The following is a 22,281-nucleotide window of genomic DNA, read 5'->3' as shown; positions in this document are numbered from 1 at the left end:
TGTTCCGGTGGCAGGAGCCAGGTGCTTATCCTTGTCTCCCATGGGGTACAGGGCGCAAGAACTTGGGCCATCCTCCACTGCACTCCCTGGCCACAGCAGAGAGCTGGCCTGGAAGAGGGGCAACCGGGACAGGATCGGTGCCCCGACCGGGACTAGAACCCGGTGTGCCAGCGCCGCAAGGCGGAGGATTAGCCTAGTGAGCCGCGGCGCCGGCCTATTTTTTTCTTTATTTTTTAAAGATTTGTTTGTTTGTCATGACTGGAGCCTAGGGAGATTACTGAGACCATAAACAAGAGTGTCAAATTGTTAAGTCAACAACAGGAGTCACTGTGCACTTATTCCTCATGTAGGATCTTGGTCCTTAATGTGCTGTACATTGTGATTTAATGCTACAACTAGTACTCAAACAGTATTTTTCACTTTGTGTTTCTATGTGGCTGCAAATTGTTGAAATCTTCACTTAAAATATACTAAACTGATCTTCTGTATATAAGAGAAATGAAAATGAATCTCGATGTGAATGGAAGGGGAGAAGGAGCGAGAAAGGGGAGGGTTGGGGGTGGGAGGGAAGTTATGGGGGGGGGGGAAGCCATTGTCATCCATAAGCTGTACTTTGCAAATTTATATTCAATAAATAAAAGTTTTAAAAAAAGATTTGTTTGTTTGAAAGCTAGAGGTAGAGGCAGAGAGAGAGAGGTCTTCCATTTGCTGGTGCACTCCCCAAATGGCCACAATGGCTGGAGCTGGGCTGATCAGATGCCAGGAGCCAGAGTTTCTTCTGGGTCTCCTGCGTAGGTGCAGGGGCCCAAGGACTGGGGCCATCCCACACTGTTTTCCCAGGCCATAGCAGAGACTGGATTAGAAGGAGAGCAGCCGGGACTCGAACACACCCCTGATGCCAGCACTGCAGGTGATAGCTTTACCCACCATGCCACAGCACCAGCCCCTCTTTTATTTATTTGGAAGGCAAACACAGAGATAGAGAGACCTTCCATCTGCTGGTTCACCTCCCATATGCCCACCACAGCCAGGCCAGGCCAGGCTGCACCCAACATCCTAAACCCAGGGCAGAAAGTGCAAGAGGAGCCAGGCAGGATTTTTACACCAGGCACCAAGTGATCTGCCAGCGCCTCTTAGGAGAAGAACCTCAGGGAACCTCACCCAGCGAGGTGCAGCTCCAGGAGCCGCAACTAGGAGGGGCCCATGCCCACGGCGCATTTGCACGGTGGAACACCGCTCACAACCTCAGTTACGGGGAAGCGATGACGAGGAAGCATGAAACTCATGGTGCAACATATTTACATTAACTTTAATAAAACTCTAACAGGGAGCTACTAACAGTGACTATAGTTCAATGGGGGAAAGGAGAGAACGTAAGAGGGGCAATTAAACTGACACAACGCAGGCCTCAGCTTCACAGCAGGGAGGCCACTGTCCCAGGCACCAGGCTCCCAATGAGCTCAGATCTGCCCCTGAGGTCCCAGCACTTGGTCACGAGGGCATCACGATGGTGTTCATGGCCTTGAGGCTGCTGCGGGCCTCTTGGCAGAGGGCTCCAGCTGGCGGGACAGGGCGTAGCTAACGGAGAGAGCACAGCCATGAGTCCACCAAGAGCCTCAGCTCAGGCCTCCCTCCCAGGGCCTGCCCAGGAGCTGCAGTCCTGGGGGCCAGCAGTGCCCATAGGACAGGGCCTGCTGCCACCAGGGGGCCTGGACGGTGCTCCCCCAGCTGCACAGCAGGGAGAGCCCTCCCCACCCCCAACACCCCTGGGCTTCACCCAATTCCTGCCCATCACTCACCTCTCCTTCTCAGTGAGATACTCCACAGACCGGAACCACACGCCAAACTCCTCATCACGCTTAAAATAATAATTGCTCGCTGCCACCTGCAGCAGTTGGATTTCTTGCAGGACTTTAATTTCCTGGGGACAGAGGGACACACAGGACACGGTCAGTGCCTGGGCTGGGAACGCTGTGGGGACCTGGTAGGGGAGGGGCCGCGGGGTTCTGGGTGTTTCCTCTAAAGAGGCCTCCTCCAATCCAGCCCATGCAGGCCGCACCCTGGCCTTCGACAGGGGTGCCAACAGCCCCTCCCCAGGGGCTTCTCCTTGATTCCAGTCCTCTACCCGCACCCACCCTAGGGATGGGTCTCCCCCTCATGTGCACCCAGCCCTCCTAATAGAGCAAAGCTGCAGGGGTGATGCATGGGGGTCCTGAACAGGACCACCTGTGACCCCCAGTGCCCTCCTGCCCTGAGTGAGGCCACAGCTGCTCACCTTATTCAGTTTCTCGAAGCTGAAGTCAGCCTGCTGGAAGGCAGACAGAGTCCATCAGAACTGCCCCCAGCCAGGCCCAGCCCCGACCCTCCCCTTCATGAGGCCGTCAAGGGGATGCGGGTGGGAAAGGACAAGGATCTGGGTGAGCTCTGGAGAGGGGACCTGGCAGCTGAGGCTCAGGCACCTGCTGTTCTCACCCTGCCTGGTGACAGGAGGGAAACAGAGGCTGGGATGGGCGAGGGTGCTTGGCCATGTCAGTGCTTCCTGACCTTGCTGGGCCCAATTTCTCTCCTGCCCATGGAGCCTACCCAAGGGGGAGGCCAAGGAGGCTCAGCCAAGACCTTGTGTAGCTTTGTCCCTCCAGGAGAGGGAGGGGCACCCAGTTGGAGGCCCCGACACTCACAGGGCAGAGGCAGTGAAGCCCCAGCCCCAGGGACGGCTGTGAGGTTCAGGAGAAGGGCTGGCAGCGCAGAAGGCTAAGAATGCAGTACAGGCTCTCCCCGCACCTCCCCCCGCCAGCCTCAGGGACCCGGGCCCACCCCACCTGCCCCAGGATCACTCACATGCACAGAGTCCCCCATCACAGTGTCCAACATCACCAGGTATTTCAGGTAAGTGCCAAGAAAGGGGACGACTCCCTGTGCCGCAGGGGGTGGTGATGAGCACCTGCTCTCAGGTGCCACCCAAGCCCTGCCCCAGAGACCCCTCCACCCCAGCTCCTGGACCCTGGCTCATGTCTCCCCCCGGGAGCCCTCCAGGACCTTGGCAGCCTCCCCCATTCTCCATCCTCCCAGCTACTCCCAGGACAGCAGGCACCCCTAGGACTCCTGCTGGGATGTCCAAGGGCACACAGGCCCTGTTTCGACCAGCGCCACCTCAGCCCCAAGTGCACTGAGAGCCCAGCTGCCCCAGGCCCTGGCTCTGGTCTCTCCGGTGGAGGCCACTGAGGCAGTGTGGGGACCGCAGGGAGGGCTGGAGGTGTTAGCCCTGCTCCTGTGGCTCGGGCCCCGGTGTGACGGAGGAGTCCCCTCGCCCGGGCACACGCACCTTCTGTTGTTTCCGCAGCCTCATCTGGGCTCTCTGTGGATTCTGCTCCCGGGCAGCAAGCTTGAAGGCCCCCTTCTGCCAGGATCAAGGTCAGGGTCATAGGGCCTGTCCTTCCCACCCCTGCCCACACCTGGGCCCTCTGCTGGGGCCCTGCATGTCTGAGCCCCTCCCCCAAGTGCACTCTGTCTGGATGCTGTGGCTCCCACCCTCACTGGGGGCACCTTGAGCAAGGGGCCTCCCTGGGTCTGCTCCTTGGCTAGTGAGGGTGCTGGGTGCCCCCCCCACAGCTGTCCTGACTCAGCATCCTACGCCTGCCCTCCTCCTCCTCACTGTCCCCTGGGAGGAAGGCCAGGCCCTGCACCACACATCACCCTTCCTGGTGCCTCACCGACCCCCGTGAGCTCTGCACAACAGGCTCACCAGCCCCATCCTCTACTTGAGAAATCAGAGGCCATGGGCAGTGACCAGCCCAGGGCCACACAGGAGAGCCTGCCCTGCCCCCAGCTGACTGGCACCCCACTGCTTCACCACAACCCCAGCTGCACCCCTGGCCAGGAGTCCATCAGGGCTCTCTGTGTCCTGGTCCCTGGCCAGGCGCAGCCATGGAGGGAGAGGGCCAGGTGGTCTCAGGAGGCCTGGCTGATAGGTGCTGGCCACCCAGCCCCACTGGGTGCTCCCCCCACCCCCAGCAGGGTCAAGGACGAACCACAGCTTCTGCTGCACATCTCCCCTGCCACTCAGGGAGTGGCCCCCAGGGATCATCTCTGAGTGACAGGCAGGGCCTGCACAGGCTCTGGGTGGTGACACTTTGCTTCCTCCCTTAGGTGGAAGGCATTGAGATGTGGTCAGGACAGAGCCACCAGGCATGTGTGAGGAGGCCTCAGGAGCTTCTCCTCGTCTACCTGCAGATGATGTCATTGCCCTGGGCAGGGTGAGAATCCCAGGACCTCAGGCGATGGGCAGTGGGTCAGGGCAGGACGGGCATCACAGCCACAGGTGCATCTGTTTCTCATGTGCCCACTGCACCTGATGCTCGGAAACCATGGACACGGGCCCTGGGACACCCGTGTTCAGTTCCCCCCTCCCCAGTGCAGGCGGGTGGCCTTCCCCATGCAGGTCCTGGGCAGGCAGATCCCAGGCAGGGCCTGGCTTTGTGAGGAACCGAGGTCACCCTGTGGAAGGAAGGAAGTCCTTCCTGCCACTCTGCCACACAGCCCGGGTGGGGTCAGGCGCACAGAGCCTGTCCTGCCGGCCAACACCACCCCTGCCCCAGGCCCTCACTCCACCCCTCACCCTACCCCCAAACACTTACCCCACTTCCCAGCCCCCTACCTTGGTGAGCCGATCCCTGCTCAAGCCATTGTCCTTCTCACACAGGCGCTCAAATTTTTTGCAGCTTTTCCTGTGGAGATGGGAAACCAGGAGGAGCCACTCGGTGTGATGGGAGGGTGGTGAGTGCAGCTCCCTTTGCTCGAGAGCAAGGAGGATGCACACGGCCCAGGTGAGTTTCCACTGAGTTCCCGAAGCCCTGGGGCCCAGGGGACGGGGGAAGCTCAAGTGGTTCTCCTGGGCCCCTCCCCTCCACGGAGCAGCACCGTTCTGCCTCACGTTCACCTGCACAGGGAGCTCCGGTGCTGCCCAGGAGCACTATTCAAGAACTGGTGCCTGACAGCAAAGCAAATAGCATCCTGAGGCAAACATGAGGCAGAAGGTCTAGGGGTCTCGAAGGTGACGTTCCCCATGCCTCCCCTTAGAGTCCACGTCTGGCCCCTCCCAGATCATGGGGTTAGTGCTGAGTCCTAGGGTCCCAGGTACACCCTGGTGCTCCTGTGGGAGAAGGCACCCACCTGGAGACTTCTCCCCACGTCTCTTGCAGGCGACAAATTGGGGAGGTCTGTAGAGCAGTGAGGATGGCATGGGCCGAGGAAACGTTCCTGAGGGTCTGGCACTCCTGGAGAGCAGAGCGGATGAGGGAGAAGTCACCTGGATCCCCTGGGCTGACGTCCCCCTCCTGCATCAGATGCCCACGGAGCCACAGGAAGGCACAAGGGAACCATGGCCACCCTCACAGGGAGAGGATTGGGTTCAACCCACACGGAGGTTCAGGTGGCAGGTGAGCATGCACCCCTGGGGGAAGTGAGTCAGGTCAGGCCCCTCCCTGCCAGGAAGGGCCCAGGGTCTGTGCAGGGTCTTCAGCCACAGGTTGTATTCCCATGGGCTGATAGAGCAAAGTGGCCATTCCCAGAGTGCAGGGAGCAAGGGCCCTGGTTGCCCGCAGCTGACCTTGGCCACCTTGATCCAGTGCTCCACCACACGGGCCCTGTCCGTGGCCTTCCTGCTGGGGTCCCCCAAGCATGTGGTTACTACACAATTTGTCACGCAGTTGAACTGCTGGACGGTGGCATGGACAGTGGAGGCCAGGTGTTCCTTGCCTCTCTTGCTGCTCTTGGTCCAGACGGAGCCCAGGCAGTGGAAGGGCACGACCTTCTGGAACAGCTCCTGGGGAGGAGAGTGACCCATGGGCACAGCCACCCCCACTCAGAGTGCACCGGTGCCCACACTCCCAGGATGCTGTGCATGGGGCTCACAGCAGTGGGAGCAGCAGCCCACTGAGGGTGCCCCGAGCCCCATGGCCCAGAGCCCATTCTTGGAGAGAAGACACAGAGGTGTTTTCTCCCGGGCGTCCTGGCCAACTCCCCATCCCTCAGCCCATCACCATCAGCCCTATGCTCCTTGTCCCATCCCAGCGCACCTCCCTATGGCAGCTACACCAAGGGGCTCTGTTTGTGTGTCTGCTCTGGGACCCCGTCCAACTCTGAAGCCTAATCAGTGCTGAGACAGGTAAGGCATTCTGGGCAGACTGGCAGGGACAGGGGCCTGGCTGCACCACAGTGAGTGCCCTCCACCACCTCCGGGCCACACCGTGCCCAGCTTTCTGTCTGCCGCTCTGAGCACCTGGCATGAGTGTGTCCCATCTCTGCTGTCCACAGGGGACAGGTGGGTTAGGACATGAGAAACGAGCCCAGGTCACACTGGGGCTGACATGGAGCCTGGGCTGACTCTGGCCAGGGCTTGTGTGGGACGCCAGCTGCCACAGGGACGCCGTGGTCCTGGCCCTGCCCAGCAGAGCCGGCTGCTCACCGCATCCAGAAGCGTGAGCTGTTCTGCCATCGTCCTGGGGGAGAAGGCGGTGATGTCAACCATCTCCGCCCCAGGCAGCTCCTCTGCAGGCCCAGCCCATCCAGAGGAGGCCTGTGGAGCTGGCCCTGGTGCTGACTGTGCGCATGGGGGCAGGCCCCGTGGGGAAGCTGGCCCTGGCTCTGGAGCAGGTCCTGGCTGAGCCAGCGGTGCTGCAGCTGGCTCGAGAGCCAGTGCGCGGAAGGGTGGTGGCCCTGCACGCAGAGCGGGAGCTGGAAGAAGAGAAAGGGTCACCAACGTGAATCACCTTCCAGTGGCCTCTGCAAACCCCGAGGGGTCGCACCGCCTGGAAGGGGAGTCCAGCCCCAAACACCACCCCTGAGAGACCTGCAGACTGCGCTGCCCCTCACCGTCTGCTGTGGCCTCAGGGCGCTGGGCGTGTCCGCGCAGGGCATACAGAAAATACACCTGGGTCCCCAGGTCTCCTCCAGGCAGGCTGACAGGCTTGCAGCCCACCTTCATCTTCAGCAGTGGAAGGCTGGTGTGGCCATGGAGCTCTGCCTCGTACAGGTCTCTGCAGCGTCCCAGGAAGGAAGCCATGTTGCTGGGGACGCAAGCGAGGGCAGCAGGGTCAGAGGCTGGCCTTGGCCACCACACTGCACTGCCAGGGGCCCCTCTGTGGCTCTGGGGCCCTGGGCATGCCTCAGCCTGTCCAGAGCATGACCCACCCTCCAAGCCCTCCTGGGCTGTCCTGGCCGTGGCAGACCTGGTCAACAGGGCTGGTGCACACCCGTGGTGACAGCCTCCCAGGGACCTTCTTTCCTGAGGGGAGGGCTCCTGGTGCTCAGCACAGAGGCTCCAGGCAGACTTAGGAGCAGGTATCTAGGACCTCTGTAGGTCTTGGCATCCTGGGGAGGGGGCCGGGAGCATGGGTGGAGCTGGGAAGCACCTGTCCTGGCTATGGACCCCTGGCTGCTCTGCGCCCTAGCATCCTCTCTCCTTTGCAGGTCTGGGACCCCCTTCCCAGCTCTGTTCTCCTTTCCTTCGCGGGGAGTCCCCGGGCCTCAGTGCTCTAAGAGGAGTCACAGGAAGTGGGAGATCCACACCCTGTCTGTCCCTCCCCAGCCACAGCCCACATTTTGCTCCCACAGTTGGCAGGGACAGAAGGCCTCCGACTGGACCCACAGTCTGTGACGTCCTAGTGGGGCCTGGGCTCTGACATCCTGGCAAGACCATGGGAAGACGATCCTCTCCCCTCTGACCCTGTGGACAGGATCCGGGCAGGCATTCAGCTGGGAGAGTCTGGTCCTCCCAGGTCATGAGGCCCCGGGAATGCTGTCTGCTTTGCTCGCTGAGCTGTGACACGTGTCTGCAAAGTGACTGCCCAGAGTGCTTAACATTCACGTGCTGTGGGGATGAACCCCACACGGACCCTTGCCAGAGAGCTGAGTGGCCTGGGCCCAATACCCAGTGCCCGGGCCCTGCTCTGTCTGTATCAGGGACTGGGGCTGGGAGGCCTCCTTTACAGATGGGAAGGCAGGGCTGCTCTCTGTGGGGTTTTCCAAACCTCGAGTGCCGTGGGCTATTGAGTCCCGAGGGTGCAGAGGCCAGAAGAAGAGGGATGAGCGCAGTGCCAGCAGCCCTGGCCACGGAGCAGGCACCAGGCCCCTGCCATGTCTGCAGTCACATGGTCCCTGTACAACTCCTGAGGCTCACACCCACACCACCCCCCTTCTCAGAGGAGCACGCAGGCACAGAGAGCCATGGCTAGGGGGCAGCAGAGGCCCCTGTGCCTGGAGGGCACAGACGCTCACCTGTGGAATATCTGGTCCAGGAAATACGGAACAGTGCTGAAGTCGCCATATGAGCACAGCAGAGTGGACAGGTAAGCGATGGTTCTTCCTGGGGAGGCCGGGACCAGGGACTCCTCCAGCTTCGCCTTGGTGCCTGGCTGCAGGCTCCGCAGGGGGCAGACCTCTGCCAGGTGCAGTGTGGACACACCTCCAAACTAGGGAGGACCAGCAGGGACAGGAGTCAGAGGAGGCTCCAGGGACCCCCAACCACGGGAGTCTGGGCTGGGAGAAGACCCCCTCACAGAGGGCATCCAGCTGCAGCAGGTGACCCCTCACATCCCTGGGGGGTTGGGCATGGAAGGCCCAGAGTGACTTTGTTGGCCACATACAGAGCAGTTGGGAGAGTGGGGAGAGCAGAGTATCCCCCCAGGGAGGCCAGCAGCTGGAGGCAGCAGTGCAGAGATGGCAGCTGGCGGTGTCCCGGCCACAGCCCTTCTGCACAGTGATCTGACCGTGGCTGCTCCAGGGGGACACCTCAGCCCCTCTCCCAGAATGTGCTGTCTGGGCCTCTGTCTCAGCAGGGCATTAGCTCCTGTGAGAGTGACGGTGATGCTCTGACACCTGGGTCCCCGAGTGTGGCTGCATGTGCACATGCGCTCCTGAAGAGGTGATGGACGTTAGGTCAGGCCATGGTGTGGGCCCCAGGTCTGCCAGGCTGATAAGGAGAGGGGACAAGGACACAGTGAAGCACAGGAGAACACGAGAACACGGGAACGGAGATGGACATGCACAAGCAGGAGACAGGGACATCCAGCCCCCAGCACTGTGTGCAAATTCCTGTGTGAGGGCCGCCCTCGTGTGGGGCCCTGGGCTGTGACTGTCCAGCAGACCAGGCTTCCAGGGGCGCTCTCTGAGGCCGTGACCTGCAGCAGGGCAGCTGGGGACAAGCACTGGAATCCCCTCTGAGCCACAGGACAAATGTCCTTTCTCATGGAACAGGATGAAGATGGGTGGGGGCTCCAGGGCTGAGACCGAGAGACACACTGCTGACACGTGCATGGAGTAGTCTCTCTCTCACGAGTGTAAGCCTCACCCCTGTGTGTGGGGTTTGGGTTCTCCGTCGTAGGTTGTGGGGAGGTATGGACGCACAGCAGAGCTGACCCCTGCCCGGGATTCCTGGGCTGGGGGGGAAACAGTGCTGTCCCACATGCGGACGCTCTTGACTTCGTATCCAGGAAACCAGTAGTACACTGTCCCCTGAACATCCCACCAGGACCCAACATGGGGTTGCCATAACCCAGCTGTCTGTGGGCAACAGAGGGGCGAGATCTCTTAGGAACGAGACTGGGGTCAATCACTCGGGTGGGAAACACCAGGACAGGGCCCAGAGGTGCTTATATCCAGGCTCTGGTCCCTGGCCCAGCCTGGTCATCCTGAGTCCCCACCTGTGTATCTCCCTAGGCCCCTCCCTCAGCCCAGCCCAGCGCTGTCCACGGCTGTTGGCCTGACGCACCTGTCCATTGCCTGAGAAGATGAGTTCCTCATGGGAATCATTGCTGATCTCCAGCGTGGAGCCCTGCAAACAGAGTGCCCGGAGCCAGGCCAGAAGGCGTCAGTGTCCCACAGGAGACACCCCCGTGAGTATTTCCACTCCCCAGGTCACATACGTAGGGACATCTGGGTATACCCCCAGCCAGGAGGACTCCAGGTGACACAGGAGAACTCACGTGGAACCCCTGAGTAGACAAAATGGCCCCCAGCACCCACTTTCCCATCCGCCATCCCTGGAATGGGTACGGACAACACCACAACTCTCGTCCAACGCCTGAATCCTGGTGCTGTGCAGGAAGGGCCCCTCCTTTTGTCCCCTTCATGGGGACTGGAGGACAGCCCACGCGGGGTCACCAGAGACTCTGGGCCTGGCCGGGATTTCCCGGGGCTGCTAAACCCTGTTACCTGTGGCTGCCTCCTGCCCCGTGGCCACAGGCGTCCATAGTGAGAGCTCAGCCAGCGTGTTACACGCTGGAAGAGACCTTCATTCTGGGCTTTGGCTTGGCCAGAGCCTCGCCTTGAAGGGCAGCAGCAAGGGAACATAGTTCTCCCTGCAACGCTTCCTATCAAGTGAGCTGGCAATGGCTACCACTAGAATCTGGGTGCCTGGTTACCAGAGTTCCATGGTCTGTTGTGGCCCATCACCAAGGAAGTGAGGTCACTTCCTCCAGGTCCAGGACATGGACCCTTCCAGCAGGAAGAGCTCCCAAGGCCCTCTGGGCTGCTGACTGTTCCTCTCCTGCCCCGATGCCATCCCCTTGACTGTGCACAATTCTGCAAACACAGCCCCATCCCTCAGTGCCTGGGAGACCTGGATGGGGTCAGGATCCCAGGCTGAAGGGCACTCAGCTGGAGTCTAAACCTCCTTTTCCTATCATTTCCAAAGACAGTAGCCTGCTTCTTAGGAAGACCCCTAAAATCCAAGCTAAGGTCAGTGAGGAAAGCCAAGGGCAGTGTCTTAGGCGCACCCTAAGTTCTTAGGCCATCTTCTGCTGCTTTCCCAGGCGCATTAGCAGGGGGCTGAATCAGAAGTGGCACAGCTGAGCCACAAAGCGGCACCCCTATGGGATGCTGGCACAGCAGGCGGTGGCTTCACCTGCTAGAGCACAGCACCAGCTCCTGTGTGAGCTTTTATTTAGAATGCTGAGAGTGAATGGTGGAACTGGTGGCAAGGTCATGGCATCACCTGGAGTCTGAGTGACTCGTGGAAGCCCAGCCTGGGCCAGGGTCTTCTCCACTCCACAAGGGTGGCCCTCCACCCTGAATCGGGTCTGGTCCTGGTTGTTCCATGCTCAGACGCTGCCCCCCAGTCAAAATCTCTAAGCTGGAACCAGTGTTTGCTCTCTGTCCTGCTGTAAGGACAGAGCTGCCTTCCCACGTCTCAGACACCCCCAAGCCTTCAAACACGAGTGTCAGCTTCAGCGGGCTCCTGAGCACCACACGGGTCCTCTCCCAGGACCTTCAGCCCCATGCTGCAAAGTCTGGCTTGCTTGCCACGGAGCCCCGCTGCTCTCCAGACCCTGACCCCGCCAACGGCAGTGTGTCGGAGCCATCGGAAACCTGTAGCCATCAGGGGTCTTTCCACAATTCTTTCCACCAATCTTTTTTCTTTTTTTTTAAGATTTATGTATTTATTTGAAGGCAGAGTTACAGAGAGGCAGAGGTAGAGACAGAGAGGTCTTCCATCTGCTGGTTCACTCCAAATGGCCGCAACAGCTGGAGCTGCTCCAATCTGACCAGGAGCCAGGAGCTTCTTCTGGGTCTTCCACATGGGTGCAGGGGCCCAAGGACTTGGGCCATCTTCTATTGCCTTCCCAGGCCATAGAGCAGTAGCGGAAGTAGATAGCCGGGACTTGAACCAGTGTCCAAATGGGATCCTGGCACTGCAGTAGTCTTACGTTTCCTGCTCTGTCTCCTACTGAACTGGTCACATTCTGTTTTTACTGAAACTTCTATTTTTTATTTGCTTTATACGTTTTATTGAAAACAGTTGCAGGTAAAGTAATTCATATTTTCCAGATCCTATTTCCCTTTCTCCTCAGAGATATTCAGTTACATTTGCATATTTATTGCCTTAAAATATATATTTAAGTATCTCAGTGCATTATTTTATTTTTTAAAGATTAATTTCATTAATTTATGTGAAAAGCAGAGTAACAGAGAGAGACAGAGATTGTTCATCTGCTGGTTCACCCTATACAATGCGTGCAACACAGCGCTGGGCCAGGCCTGTGTTAGGCTCAGCCTGCTCAGAGTCCGCGTGGAGGGGAAGTCTGCCTGGAATCGGTATTTCTGTTTGGGCTCTGTGTGAAAGATCCAGACGCAAGGTGTGCAGACATATGATCCCATTCTGTCAGCTCTCTCCTCCCGCTTCACTTTCCCGGGCTGTACAGAAGCTGCTTGGCTTTATGCACTCCCATTTGTCTACTTTTGCCTTTATTGCTGGGACTTGGGGAGTCTGATCCAAAAAGCCACTGCCTGTGCCGATGTCTTGGAGTCCTTGCCCTGTGTTTTCCTCCAGTGGTTTTACGGTTTCTCGTCTTATGTTTAAATCCCTGATCCATTTTGAGCTGTTTTTTGTCGAGGGTATAAGGCAGGGGTTGTGGTGTGATCGGTACTCTTGTCTGACCAAACCCAGTAGAACACGGGGCACCATCATGTGCCCAAACTCAGTCAGCAGGTAGGACAACCCGTTGAACTTATCCTGTGGCTTGTGGTGGTTTGCTTCCTGAGCTATGGCCGTTTGCTGACTTTGTCGATGTCTGCACTGTCTGTGCCCTCACAGCCCAACCTCGAGCACGCTAACAAGAGGGGCCCGGAGCCCGGAAGGTCGTCAGGACCTGGGAGACTGCAGTGCAGCCTACAGGCTAACGCACACAGCATCGCACTCTTCCCTCCCACAGCTCAGCCTTCTTGTTTACAAAGCAAGTAACAGAAACATGTGCAGAGCTGACCCCAAAAAGGCTTAGTCAGCTGAAATCATTTAATGGCGCAATAGGCTTTATTGTATGAAGTGATGCAGAGTTCTTTGCTGTGATGTTTGCATTTCTACTCAAAGAACACTGTCAGGGTCTGGTTTCAGTCCCCACAGAGTTAATGTGTATTTATAAGATACAAAGTAAAAGTTTGATGTCGTTAAGTTAAAGTGGGAGTGAGCTAGACACATTTGAATGTTTCTTTGCTCCAGCTTTTAGTGTTTGAACATTAGTTGGCTGTGTCTAAACTTGACAGTTGCATTCTCTGAGTTGTAAGCCCACAGCCTTATGACGGACAGGTGGCGTCTGGAGAGGGGAGGATTACAGAACAGGGCAGTTAAAGGTGCTGACGGCCACTGTCAAGGGGCACCGCAGGGGCTGGTGCTGGGCAGTGCTGCACACTGGCCTCTGATCTGCTTAGGCCCTGTCCCGGGTCACTGCTGCCCTCGTGAGCGCTCAGCAAGTGTGCTATGATAGTGAGTGGACCACGCAGGCTGCACACGCACTCGTTGCTGGCACTCCCTGAACTGATGTGAGTGTGGTGTGCAGCAAATTTGTGCTCATGGTCGCTGACCGGCAAGGTCAGCCAGTCCCGCCGCATTTGTAGTTCACTGGACTGACGGCTCAAATCCAAGCAGTGGTTTTTCTTCTGAACTGATCTTTTGTCCAAAATGCACACAGTACTGTGAATACAGACGGCCAGCTGAACAGCCAGTGTAAGCCCGAGGGGGGCGTGGCTTTACATTAGTGGTCTCTGGGTGCAGTAACAGACTGGACTTCAGGGAGTTTTGACCCGTGCTGAGCAGAGCCCCTCTGTTCGGGAGGCTGAGCATCTGGAAACTTCTGCCTGGCAGCACTGTCTCTCCAGGCTGGGGTGGGGCGGCCACCTTTCTGTGAGCTGACTTGCCAGGGAAAGGCCTGGCTCTCGCCAGAAGTTCATTGCATGCAGGTGCCTGTGCAAGTGTGGGCGGCTGCGCTCCTGGAGCTGCTCAACCTGCAGAGAGCAGAGGTGCAGCGGCACGTGCAGCAGGGCCAGGGGCCGCGGAGACCACTGGGCAGAGCTCCAGGTCTGTGTCTGAGACACAGGACAGACGTGTCATCAGTCACTGTAGATGTCAGATTCTCTGTTAAATCCCAGAGCTTTCCTCGGTCAGTAATTCAGAACACTGATGGTTGGCAGTTCTGTGCGTCTAGCAATTTCTGTCACCCTGTGTATAACATAAGGACAATTACCAAACAAGAGGAAAGCAAACAGTAGGCTATTTCATTAGGATGTAACCAAGTAATTGATTTATAATTTATAAAGCCAAATTGAAAGAACTGATTAGAATTTCCTTCATTTGTGCTCCAATGCACAAAAGTTCTTAGCTAGGGCCCACGGCTAACATAAACAGTGTGTAGCAGTTTAAGCCTGTATTTCTAGAAATGGGTGTTCGTATTTACAGGATTCTCCAACTTAGAAAGAAAGAAGAAAATCGGAAGAACTCAGCTCAGCAGAGGCCGGTTAGTGCTGGCGTGGGTCATGTGTCCAGTATTCTGTATTTACCAAGTCAGGTGATTGTTCAAGAGACACGGGAAAGTGCTCTCCCTGAGATGCGGGCAAAGGCTATGTGAGAACCCGGAGCTGGGGGGAAGGTTCTCGAACGCTGGCCCCCAGACTGACACGAGTCTGTCACGCGTGGTGGTGGCACTTGTGGTCTCCCTTGTGCCTGCAGCGGCATGGTGGGTGGGAACGCCTCTTCGGCCACGGACTTCCTCCTGGCCGGGCTCTTCCCTGGGTCCCGGCACTCCCTGCTCCTCAATGCCGCCGTGGTCCTCGTCTACGTCCTGGCCTTCCTGGGAAACGCTCTTCTGATCGTCCTGATCCTGGGGGACGCCCGGCTGCACACGCCCATGTACGTCCTGCTCAGCCAGCTCTCCCTCATCGACCTGACACTGACCTCCACCATCGTCCCCAAGATGGCCACCAACTTCTTCACAGGGGAGAGGGGCATCTCCTGGGTTGGCTGCGGGACACAGAGCTTCTTCTTCCTGTTGCTGGGGATGTCTGAGTGCCTCATCCTGACCCTCATGGCGTATGACCGCTACGTGGCTGTGTGCAACCCACTGCGCTACCCCGCCATCATGAGCCCCAGGTTCTGCCTGCACATGGTGGCTGGGTGTTGGGTTGGAGGCTCGGCCAGCTCCTTGGTTCACACAGTTTACCCTCTGCACTTCCCCATCTGTGGGTCCCGGGAGATCCAGCACTTCTTCTGCGAGGTCCCTGTCCTCATCAAGCTGTCCTGCGAGGACACGTCCGTGTATCAGTCCGTGGTGGTGGTGACCAGCGTGGTGCTGCTGGTCGTCCCCTTCGGTCTCATCACAGCCTCCTACACGCTCATCTTCCTCGCTGTGCTCCGCATGAGCTCCGTCAAGGGCAGGCGGAAGGTCCTGGCCACCTGCTCCTCCCACCTCACGGTGGTTAGTCTCTTCTTCCGCCCAAACATCTTCATTTACATGAGCTTCACCTCTTCCCACAGCCCAGAGCAGGACCAGGCGCTGTCTGTGTTCAGCAACGTGCTCACCCCGATGCTGAACCCCCTCATCTACAGCCTGAGGAACAAGGAGGTGCTGGCTGCACTCCGGAAGCTGGCGGGGAGGTGTGGGGCTTCCTAGGGAGCGGAGACAGCGACAGGCTGTGGGGGTGAGCAGAGCAGAGGCTGGGCTGGGGGAGCGGGCTGTGCTCGCGGCTTCAGGAGACCATGATGAGAGTTCTTTCTGAATGAAGTTTTGGCTGTGAGTCCCAGACCTCTGCAGAAGGCAATTTGCTTTTGTTGTAAATATCCCTGGAGCCTTATCAAGTCAGGAACCTATTACAATTCTTTCATGTTTTCATTAAATCGGCTCTGAAATCTCTAAAGTTCCTGCAAATACATTAGGAACCCATGCTGGGGTCACAAAATGGGTTCACCTTTGCCAAGTGTGTCTGGTATTTAGCAGAGCAAATCATTTTAATTCCAAAGTCCAATCTGCACCCTGATGGCATCTCCTGTAGTGCAAGATGCTCATGAAAGGGGCTTATTGAGCCCCAGGTGTGGGGTGCACCTACCGGGGTTCACGTTCGAGGCGTGAGCGCGCACTCTCAGGGCAGCATAATGTGAGTATGCCTTTGCCTCACACGATGAGCTGCCATGATCTCCACAGCTAAACATGCACATTCCAGGCTCCAGCTTCCCTGCCTTGCAGGGGAAGGGTCGGACTCTGGGTCAGTGCACTGCACACCCCGGGGCCACTGTGTCTCTGGACAGCCACGTGGGCTTCTCTCCCTGTTCACTCTCTTCCCGTGAGGCCCTCCCTGACACCTCAGAGGGTCTCTTCCCAGACTTGCACCCCTCCCCGAGCAATCTGTCCACACGCAGCCGCACAGTTCTGTGCGTGAACCTTTCTTGTGGCAGCTGCCTGCTAGCTCGTGGGAAGTGTGGCAGTTGGAGCAATCTAGGAGCACCTCAGAGTAGACATGTGCGGCCTGGACACGCTTGCCATCGCCCTGCCGGCTGCTCACTCCGTGAATCTGAGTCTGCTTCCATCAGTGGGTTCTGGCCCTGAGTGTTGTGTAGGGATGGAGAACAAAGTGTGCAACTGGGACTCTAGACTGGACAACAGCTTTAGTCTCCACCTCTGATGTTGGCCTTGGGGGTTGCTTGGCTAAGAGCAAGCTGCTTGTGCGTCTGTTTGCTCCTGAGATTGCAGTTGGCCGTCTGCCCACTCCCCACATGCTGGTCCCTCCAAGCTCCTAGTTCACCTGCATTTAGTCATTGCTGCCACCAGCCTCTGTGGCTTCGGGACACAAGCTTCGTGTCCAGCTCTCTCACCTCAGTGCTGACTGTGAGCTTCTTAGTGATCCTGGGGTCTCCATCATGGATGCAGTGACTGGATGGCCTTGGGATGATGTGTCCCTGGGGAGTGATGTGTCCTTGGGGAATGAGGTGTCCCTGGGGAGTGACGTGTCCTCTGGGGAGTGACCTTGCGGCCCCCGTTTCACTGTCTGCCTCCTCAGTGTCCCTCCTCTGTGCCCCGTCAGCCTCCTGGGACACTCATTCTTCTCAGCCTCGAGTGCCTGGTTCACCCCTCTTTCCATGCATCCTCATGCAATGATCTTCTGGTGAGAGCCAGGCCTTTCCCTGGCAAGTCCGCTCACCAAATAGCGGCCGCCACACCCCAGCCGGGAGAGACAGTGCTGCGAGGCACCCAGCAGTGACTTTGACATTGGCTCCTTGAGTGGTTCTTTTGTCCTTGCTTCTGAGGAAGTGTTCAGTGTTACAAGAACTCCTACAAAAGTTCATGGAAACTGCAACAAAAACATCCGTTTCTATTAATACAAACAGCTTTGAGATCTATGCATGGTTTTTTCACAATTCATAACTTTTTGAAGACCTCTTATATGCATGGATTTCCAGTCTTTTTTCAAAAAAACATTTATTTATTTGTTTGAAAGGCAAAGAGAGTGAAAGAGACAGGGAGGGAAGGAGGCAGGGAGGGGGAGAGGGAGAGAGAGAGAGAGAGAAAGAGACAGGGGTGGAGAGAGAGAGAGAGAGAGAGAGGGAGAGAGGGAGAGAGAGAGAGAGAGAATCTCTTCCATTTGCTGGTTCATTCCCCAGAGGGCAGCAGTGTGCAGGGCTGGGCCAGGCCAAATCAGGAGCCAGGAGCTTCTTCCGGGTCTCCCACATGGCTGCAGGGGCCCAATCACTTGGGCCATCCTTTGCTGCTTTCACAGGTGGATTAGCAGGGAGCTGGACCAAAAGTGGAGCTTCCAGGGCTCCAGCCATGCAGGATGCTGGCTTTGCAGGGTGGCTTTGCCCGCTATGCCACTGCACTGGCCCTGCCAAGTAGCGTCTTAGGAATTCTGATTTTAACACTGGGCCAGCTGCCCACTACTCTGCCTTGTGCCCCGTGAGAGATGCAGCTTTCTCTGTAAGCCCCTCAGAGCCTCTCCAGCCTCCACGTTTGCCAATTAGCCATTCAGCAACAGCCCTCGGTCCCTCACCATCCCTTTGCGGTGTGTGGGTACAGGTGGGCAGAAGCAGCCAACCCTCTGCTCGCGGTTGCCACAGGTTATTTGGGCGTCTGGATCATTGCATTGTGCACGGTATCTGTCTTCTGGGACATTTTCCCAAAGCCTCCTACCTTGCGCCAGGGACCATCCATTCCCCAGCCAGCCAGCGTGGCTGCTTCTTCATCTACCAGTGGTGAGCAGCCAGCGCCAGCCCCCCATCTTCCCACCTTCTCAGCACTGGCTGTTTAAACACAGTCCCGTTTGAAGCAGACACCAACATGCGAGTACCCGTGCAGCAGTGTGTCCAGGGAAAGATCTGGATGAGTCCTGGCAGTCGGCAGCCCACGTTGCAGACCCAGTGATGACAAGGGAGCGGCAGGCCGAGGTGCGACGGGGTTCAGCTCCAGCAAGGCCTGACCAGGCATACTCCAGAGCCGGCTCACTTCTCAGATTCCAGCCCATGGAGTAGGCGTGTCTCAGAATCCCTGCCCCAAGCTTGGTAGAGCCGCCCCCGAAGCACTGTCTCGGGTGAGCGCGCTGGTGGGTTCACGAGCAGGCCGGGTGCCCGTGATGCCCCAGGGCCCCGGCCCCACTGGTGCATCTTCATGGCAGCCATGGTTTCCTGGTTTGGGTCCTGTGTGGAGTCGCCCTAGAGCATGGCACGTGGGGGACTTAGAAGGCAGAGCAGCAGCAACAGCCTACACTCTCTCGAGCCGGCCATGCAGGTGCAAAGACAAAGCGAGGTCTGGCTTGTCCTTGCTTCTCTCTGGATACCCCAAATCCAGCCCTCTTGACTGCTGACCTACCACTAGCAGTGGCCCTGGGCTTCCAGATGCTGAATGGACCCGTGGGATGGACCAAACAGGCCTGGGGACCACTTTTCTAACCTCTCAAGCACCGTGTGCTGCAGGCCTGCCGTTGTCCACATGTGTGGTCCACAGGGGTCTGAACTTCCTGACCTTCTTCTGCTGATGGTCACAGGGGCCCTCTCTTGACTGTCTGGTGACTGGGAACTGTGATCGTGAGGTTCCGATACGCAGAAATCGAGGACCTGGGGGGATTTCTCTGTCGTGAGGGCCAGCTTCCACCTGTCCCCAGAGGCTGCTGCTAACCCCCAACTACTCTGCCTACTTTTCAGGCTTCGTTTGGCCTGCCTTGGTGAAAGGGTGGGTTCCATCATACGTGTTATTTCTGTTTTCTCTGCATTCTCAGGGAAGTCTGGTCAGCGGACGTGTTCCTTTCTGCGGCTGATGCTGCTCCTAGCGTGGGTCTGTCAGCCTCTCTCACGTGGCGTTCACTTTGTGTGCATTTTCTCTGCTACCAAGCAACGATGCTGCCATAAGTGTGCTCAGAGATGATGTCTTAACATTTTATTTATGTATTTATGTATTTATGTATTTATTTATTTTGACAGGCAGAGTGGACAGTGAGAGAGAGAGACAGAGAGAAAAGAAAGGTCTTCCTTTTCCATTGGTTCACTCACTCATGGCCACTGCAGCCAGAGCACTGCGCTGTTGCAAAGCCAGGAGCCAGGTGCTTCTCCTGGTCTCCCATGGGGTGCAGGGCCCAAGCACCTGGGCCATTCTCCACTGCACTGTTGGGCCACAGCAGAGAGCTGGCCTGGAAGAGGAGCAACCGGGACAGAATCCAGCGCCCCAACCGGGACTAGAACCCAGTGTGCCAGCGCGGCGCCGGCCAACACTTTTATTTTTAACTCTTCAAGGGCAAATTTAATGAAGCGCCGGCTCAGAAGGTCCATGTGTTATCTTGAAAATTAAGGTAGTGACGCAGCGGCCCCTGGAGGGCAGGCACCCACCTGAGTAGCCCAGGACATTGCTGTTGGGTGACCTTACTGAGTCCTGGGGCTGCCAGCCCCTCCTGGCTTTGCTGATTGGTTCCTGCTTCTCACCAGGCCCCGCCCACCATGGGCCCCTGTGGGCTTAGGCCTAACTTCCCTCTGATGATTGGTTCAGGTCCAAGCCAATCACAGTCAGGCTCAGCAGCTTGCCTGATAGGTTCTCATAGACTACCTCATTAGCATATGCCTTGACCAATCAGGCAAACGTCCTCCTTTAGAAACACATACAAATTAGAGCCAGGCAGTGCTGCCCAGCCCCTCTCTTGGGGCCGCAGGTGGTTGCGGGGTGTTTTCTTTTTCCTTTCAGTAAACTTCCTTACTCGGCTCCCCTTCCTGTCTGTGGCCTCATTCTTTGTGGTCAGGAGACAAAGCACTGGGCAGAGAAGCTACAGCATAGAAGCCTGAGAAGCTACTCAACCCACACCTGCTGAGAGGAAGCTGTGAGACAGACGGCTGTCACACACGAGAGAGGGAGCTGTGACAGACGGCTGTCACACACGAGAGAGGGAGCTGTGACAGACGGCTGTCACACACGAGAGAGGGAGCTGTGGACAGATGGCTGTCACACGGGAGAGAGGGAGCTGTGAGACAGACGGCTGTCACACAGGGGAGAGGGAGCTGTGACAGACGGCTGTCACACAGGGGAGAGGGAGCTGTGACAGACGGCTGTCACACACGAGAGAGGGAGCTGTCACAGACGGCTGTCACACACGAGAGAGGGAGCTGTGACAGACGGCTGTCACACAGGAGAGAGGGAGCTGTGACAGACGGCTGTCACACGGGAGAGAGGGAGCTGTGACAGACGGCTGTCACACGGGAGAGAGGGAGCTGTGACAGACGGCTGTCACACAGGAGAGAGGGATCTGTGACAGACGGCTGTCACACAGGAGAGAGGGAGCTGTGACAGACGGCTGTCACACAGGAGAGAGGGAGCTGTGACAGACGGCTGTCACACGGGAGAGAGGGAGCTGTGACAGAAGGCTGTCACACGGGAGAGAGGGAGCTGTGACAGACGGCTGTCACACGGGAGAGAGGGAGCTGTGACAGACAGCTGTCACACAGCAGAGAGGGAGCTGTGACAGACGGCTGTCACACAGCAGAGAGGGAGCTGTGACAGACGGCTGTCACACAGCAGAGAGGGAGCTGTGACAGACGGCTGTCACACGGGAGAGAGGGAGCTGTGGACAGACGGCTGTCACACGGGAGAGAGGGAGCTGTGACAGACAGCTGTCACACAGCAGAGAGGGAGCTGTGACAGACGGCTGTCACACAGCAGAGAGGGAGCTGTGACAGACGGCTGTCACACAGCAGAGAGGGATCTGTGACAGACGGCTGTCACACGGGAGAGAGGGAGCTGTGGACAGACGGCTGTCACACGGGAGAGAGGGAGCTGTGACAGACAGCTGTCACACAGCAGAGAGGGAGCTGTGACAGACGGCTGTCACACAGCAGAGAGGGAGCTGTGACAGACGGCTGTCACACAGCAGAGAGGGAGCTGTGACAGACGGCTGTCACACAGCAGAGAGGGAGCTGTGACAGACGGCTGTCACACACGAGAGAGGGAGCTGTGACAGACGGCTGTCACACACGAGAGAGGGAGCTGTGACAGACGGCTGTCACACAGGAGAGAGGGAGCTGTGAGACAGATGGCTGTCACACAGGAGAGAGGGATCTGTGACAGACGGCTGTCACACAGGAGAGAGGGACCTGGAGACAGATAGCTGTCACACAGGGGAGAGGGAGCTGTGACAGACGGCTGTCACACACGAGAGAGGGAGCTGTGACAGACGGCTGTCACACAGCAGAGAGGGAGCTGTGACAGACGGCTGTCACACACGAGAGAGGGAGCTGTGACAGACGGCTGTCACACACGAGAGAGGGAGCTGTGACAGACGGTTGTCACACGGGAGAGAGGGAGCTGTGACAGACGGCTGTCACACGGGAGAGAGGGAGCTGTGACAGACGGCTGTCACACACGATAGAGGGCGCTGTGACAGACAGCTGTCACACAGGAGAGAGGGAGCTGTGGACAGACGGCTGTCACACACGAGAGAGGGAGCTGTGACAGACGGCTCTCACACACGAGAGAGGGAGCTGTGACAGACGGCTGTCACACACGAGAGAGGGAGCTGTGACAGACGGCTGTCACACACGAGAGAGGGAGCTGTGACAGACGGCTGTCACACGGGAGAGAGGGAGCTGTGACAGACGGCTGTCACACACGAGAGAGGAAGCTGTGACAGACGGCTGTCACACAGGAGAGAGGGTTCTGTGACAGACGGCTGTCACACGGGAGAGAGGGAGCTGTGACAGACGGCTGTCACACACGAGAGAGGAAGCTGTGACAGACGGCTGTCACACGGGAGAGAGGGAGCTGTGACAGATGGCTGTCACACGGGAGAGAGGGAGCTGTGACAGACGGCTGTCACACGGGAGAGAGGGAGCTGTGACAGACGGCTGTCACACGGGAGAGAGGGAGCTGTGACAGACGGCTGTCACACACGAGAGAGGGACCTGGAGACAGATGGCTGTCACACAGGAGCCTCTGCGAACGTCTGGGAGCTGGAACAGAGAGCCGTGCTCCATCAGACAATGTGGCGGGGGCTGGCACC

The 22,281-nt window shown here is 57.9% G+C and overlaps 2 protein-coding genes across 2 annotated transcripts; one reads left to right on the top strand and one right to left on the bottom strand.

Annotated features, from left to right (window-relative positions):
• Positions 1-1,514: 1,514 nt before the first annotated feature.
• Positions 1,515-10,035, bottom strand: LOC133766303 (ral-GDS-related protein-like). Its single transcript, XM_062199992.1, has 14 exons — positions 10,021-10,035; positions 9,767-9,829; positions 8,669-8,770; positions 8,275-8,468; positions 6,871-7,064; positions 6,464-6,732; positions 5,606-5,821; positions 5,170-5,273; positions 4,655-4,724; positions 3,323-3,397; positions 2,839-2,913; positions 2,276-2,308; positions 1,800-1,921; positions 1,515-1,578 (listed from the first exon to the last, which is right to left on the bottom strand). Exons 1-14 carry the CDS (start codon positions 10,033-10,035, stop codon positions 1,515-1,517), a joined length of 1,596 nt encoding a protein of 531 aa, XP_062055976.1.
• A 350-nt stretch (positions 10,036-10,385) lies between these two features.
• On the top strand, positions 10,386-15,434 carry LOC133766302 (olfactory receptor 2L3-like). The gene is made up of 3 exons (XM_062199991.1): positions 10,386-10,430; positions 10,476-10,491; positions 14,506-15,434. Exons 1-3 carry the CDS (start codon positions 10,386-10,388, stop codon positions 15,432-15,434), a joined length of 990 nt encoding a protein of 329 aa, XP_062055975.1.
• The last annotated feature ends 6,847 nt before the right edge of the window (positions 15,435-22,281 follow it).

Source organism: Lepus europaeus, chromosome 9 (genome assembly GCF_033115175.1).
Source record: "Lepus europaeus isolate LE1 chromosome 9, mLepTim1.pri, whole genome shotgun sequence".
NCBI lineage: Eukaryota > Metazoa > Chordata > Mammalia > Lagomorpha > Leporidae > Lepus > Lepus europaeus.
The sequence above is the reverse complement of the archived record's forward strand: the minus strand, read 5'-3'. Positions and strand labels throughout refer to the sequence as shown.

Coding starts and splice junctions, on each gene's coding strand:
- LOC133766303 (XM_062199992.1), bottom strand. Junction 8,771..9,766: donor TCTTCTCAGGCAATGGACAG/GTGCGTCAGGCC, acceptor CCCCTGGAGCAG/CCACGGTCAGATCACTGTGC. Junction 7,065..8,274: donor CTGGACCAGATATTCCACAG/GTGAGCGTCTGT, acceptor TTGCGTCCCCAG/CAACATGGCTTCCTTCCTGG.
- LOC133766302 (XM_062199991.1), top strand. CDS start 10,386: ATGGCTACCACTAGAATCTGGGTGCCTGGTTACCAGAGTTCCATG.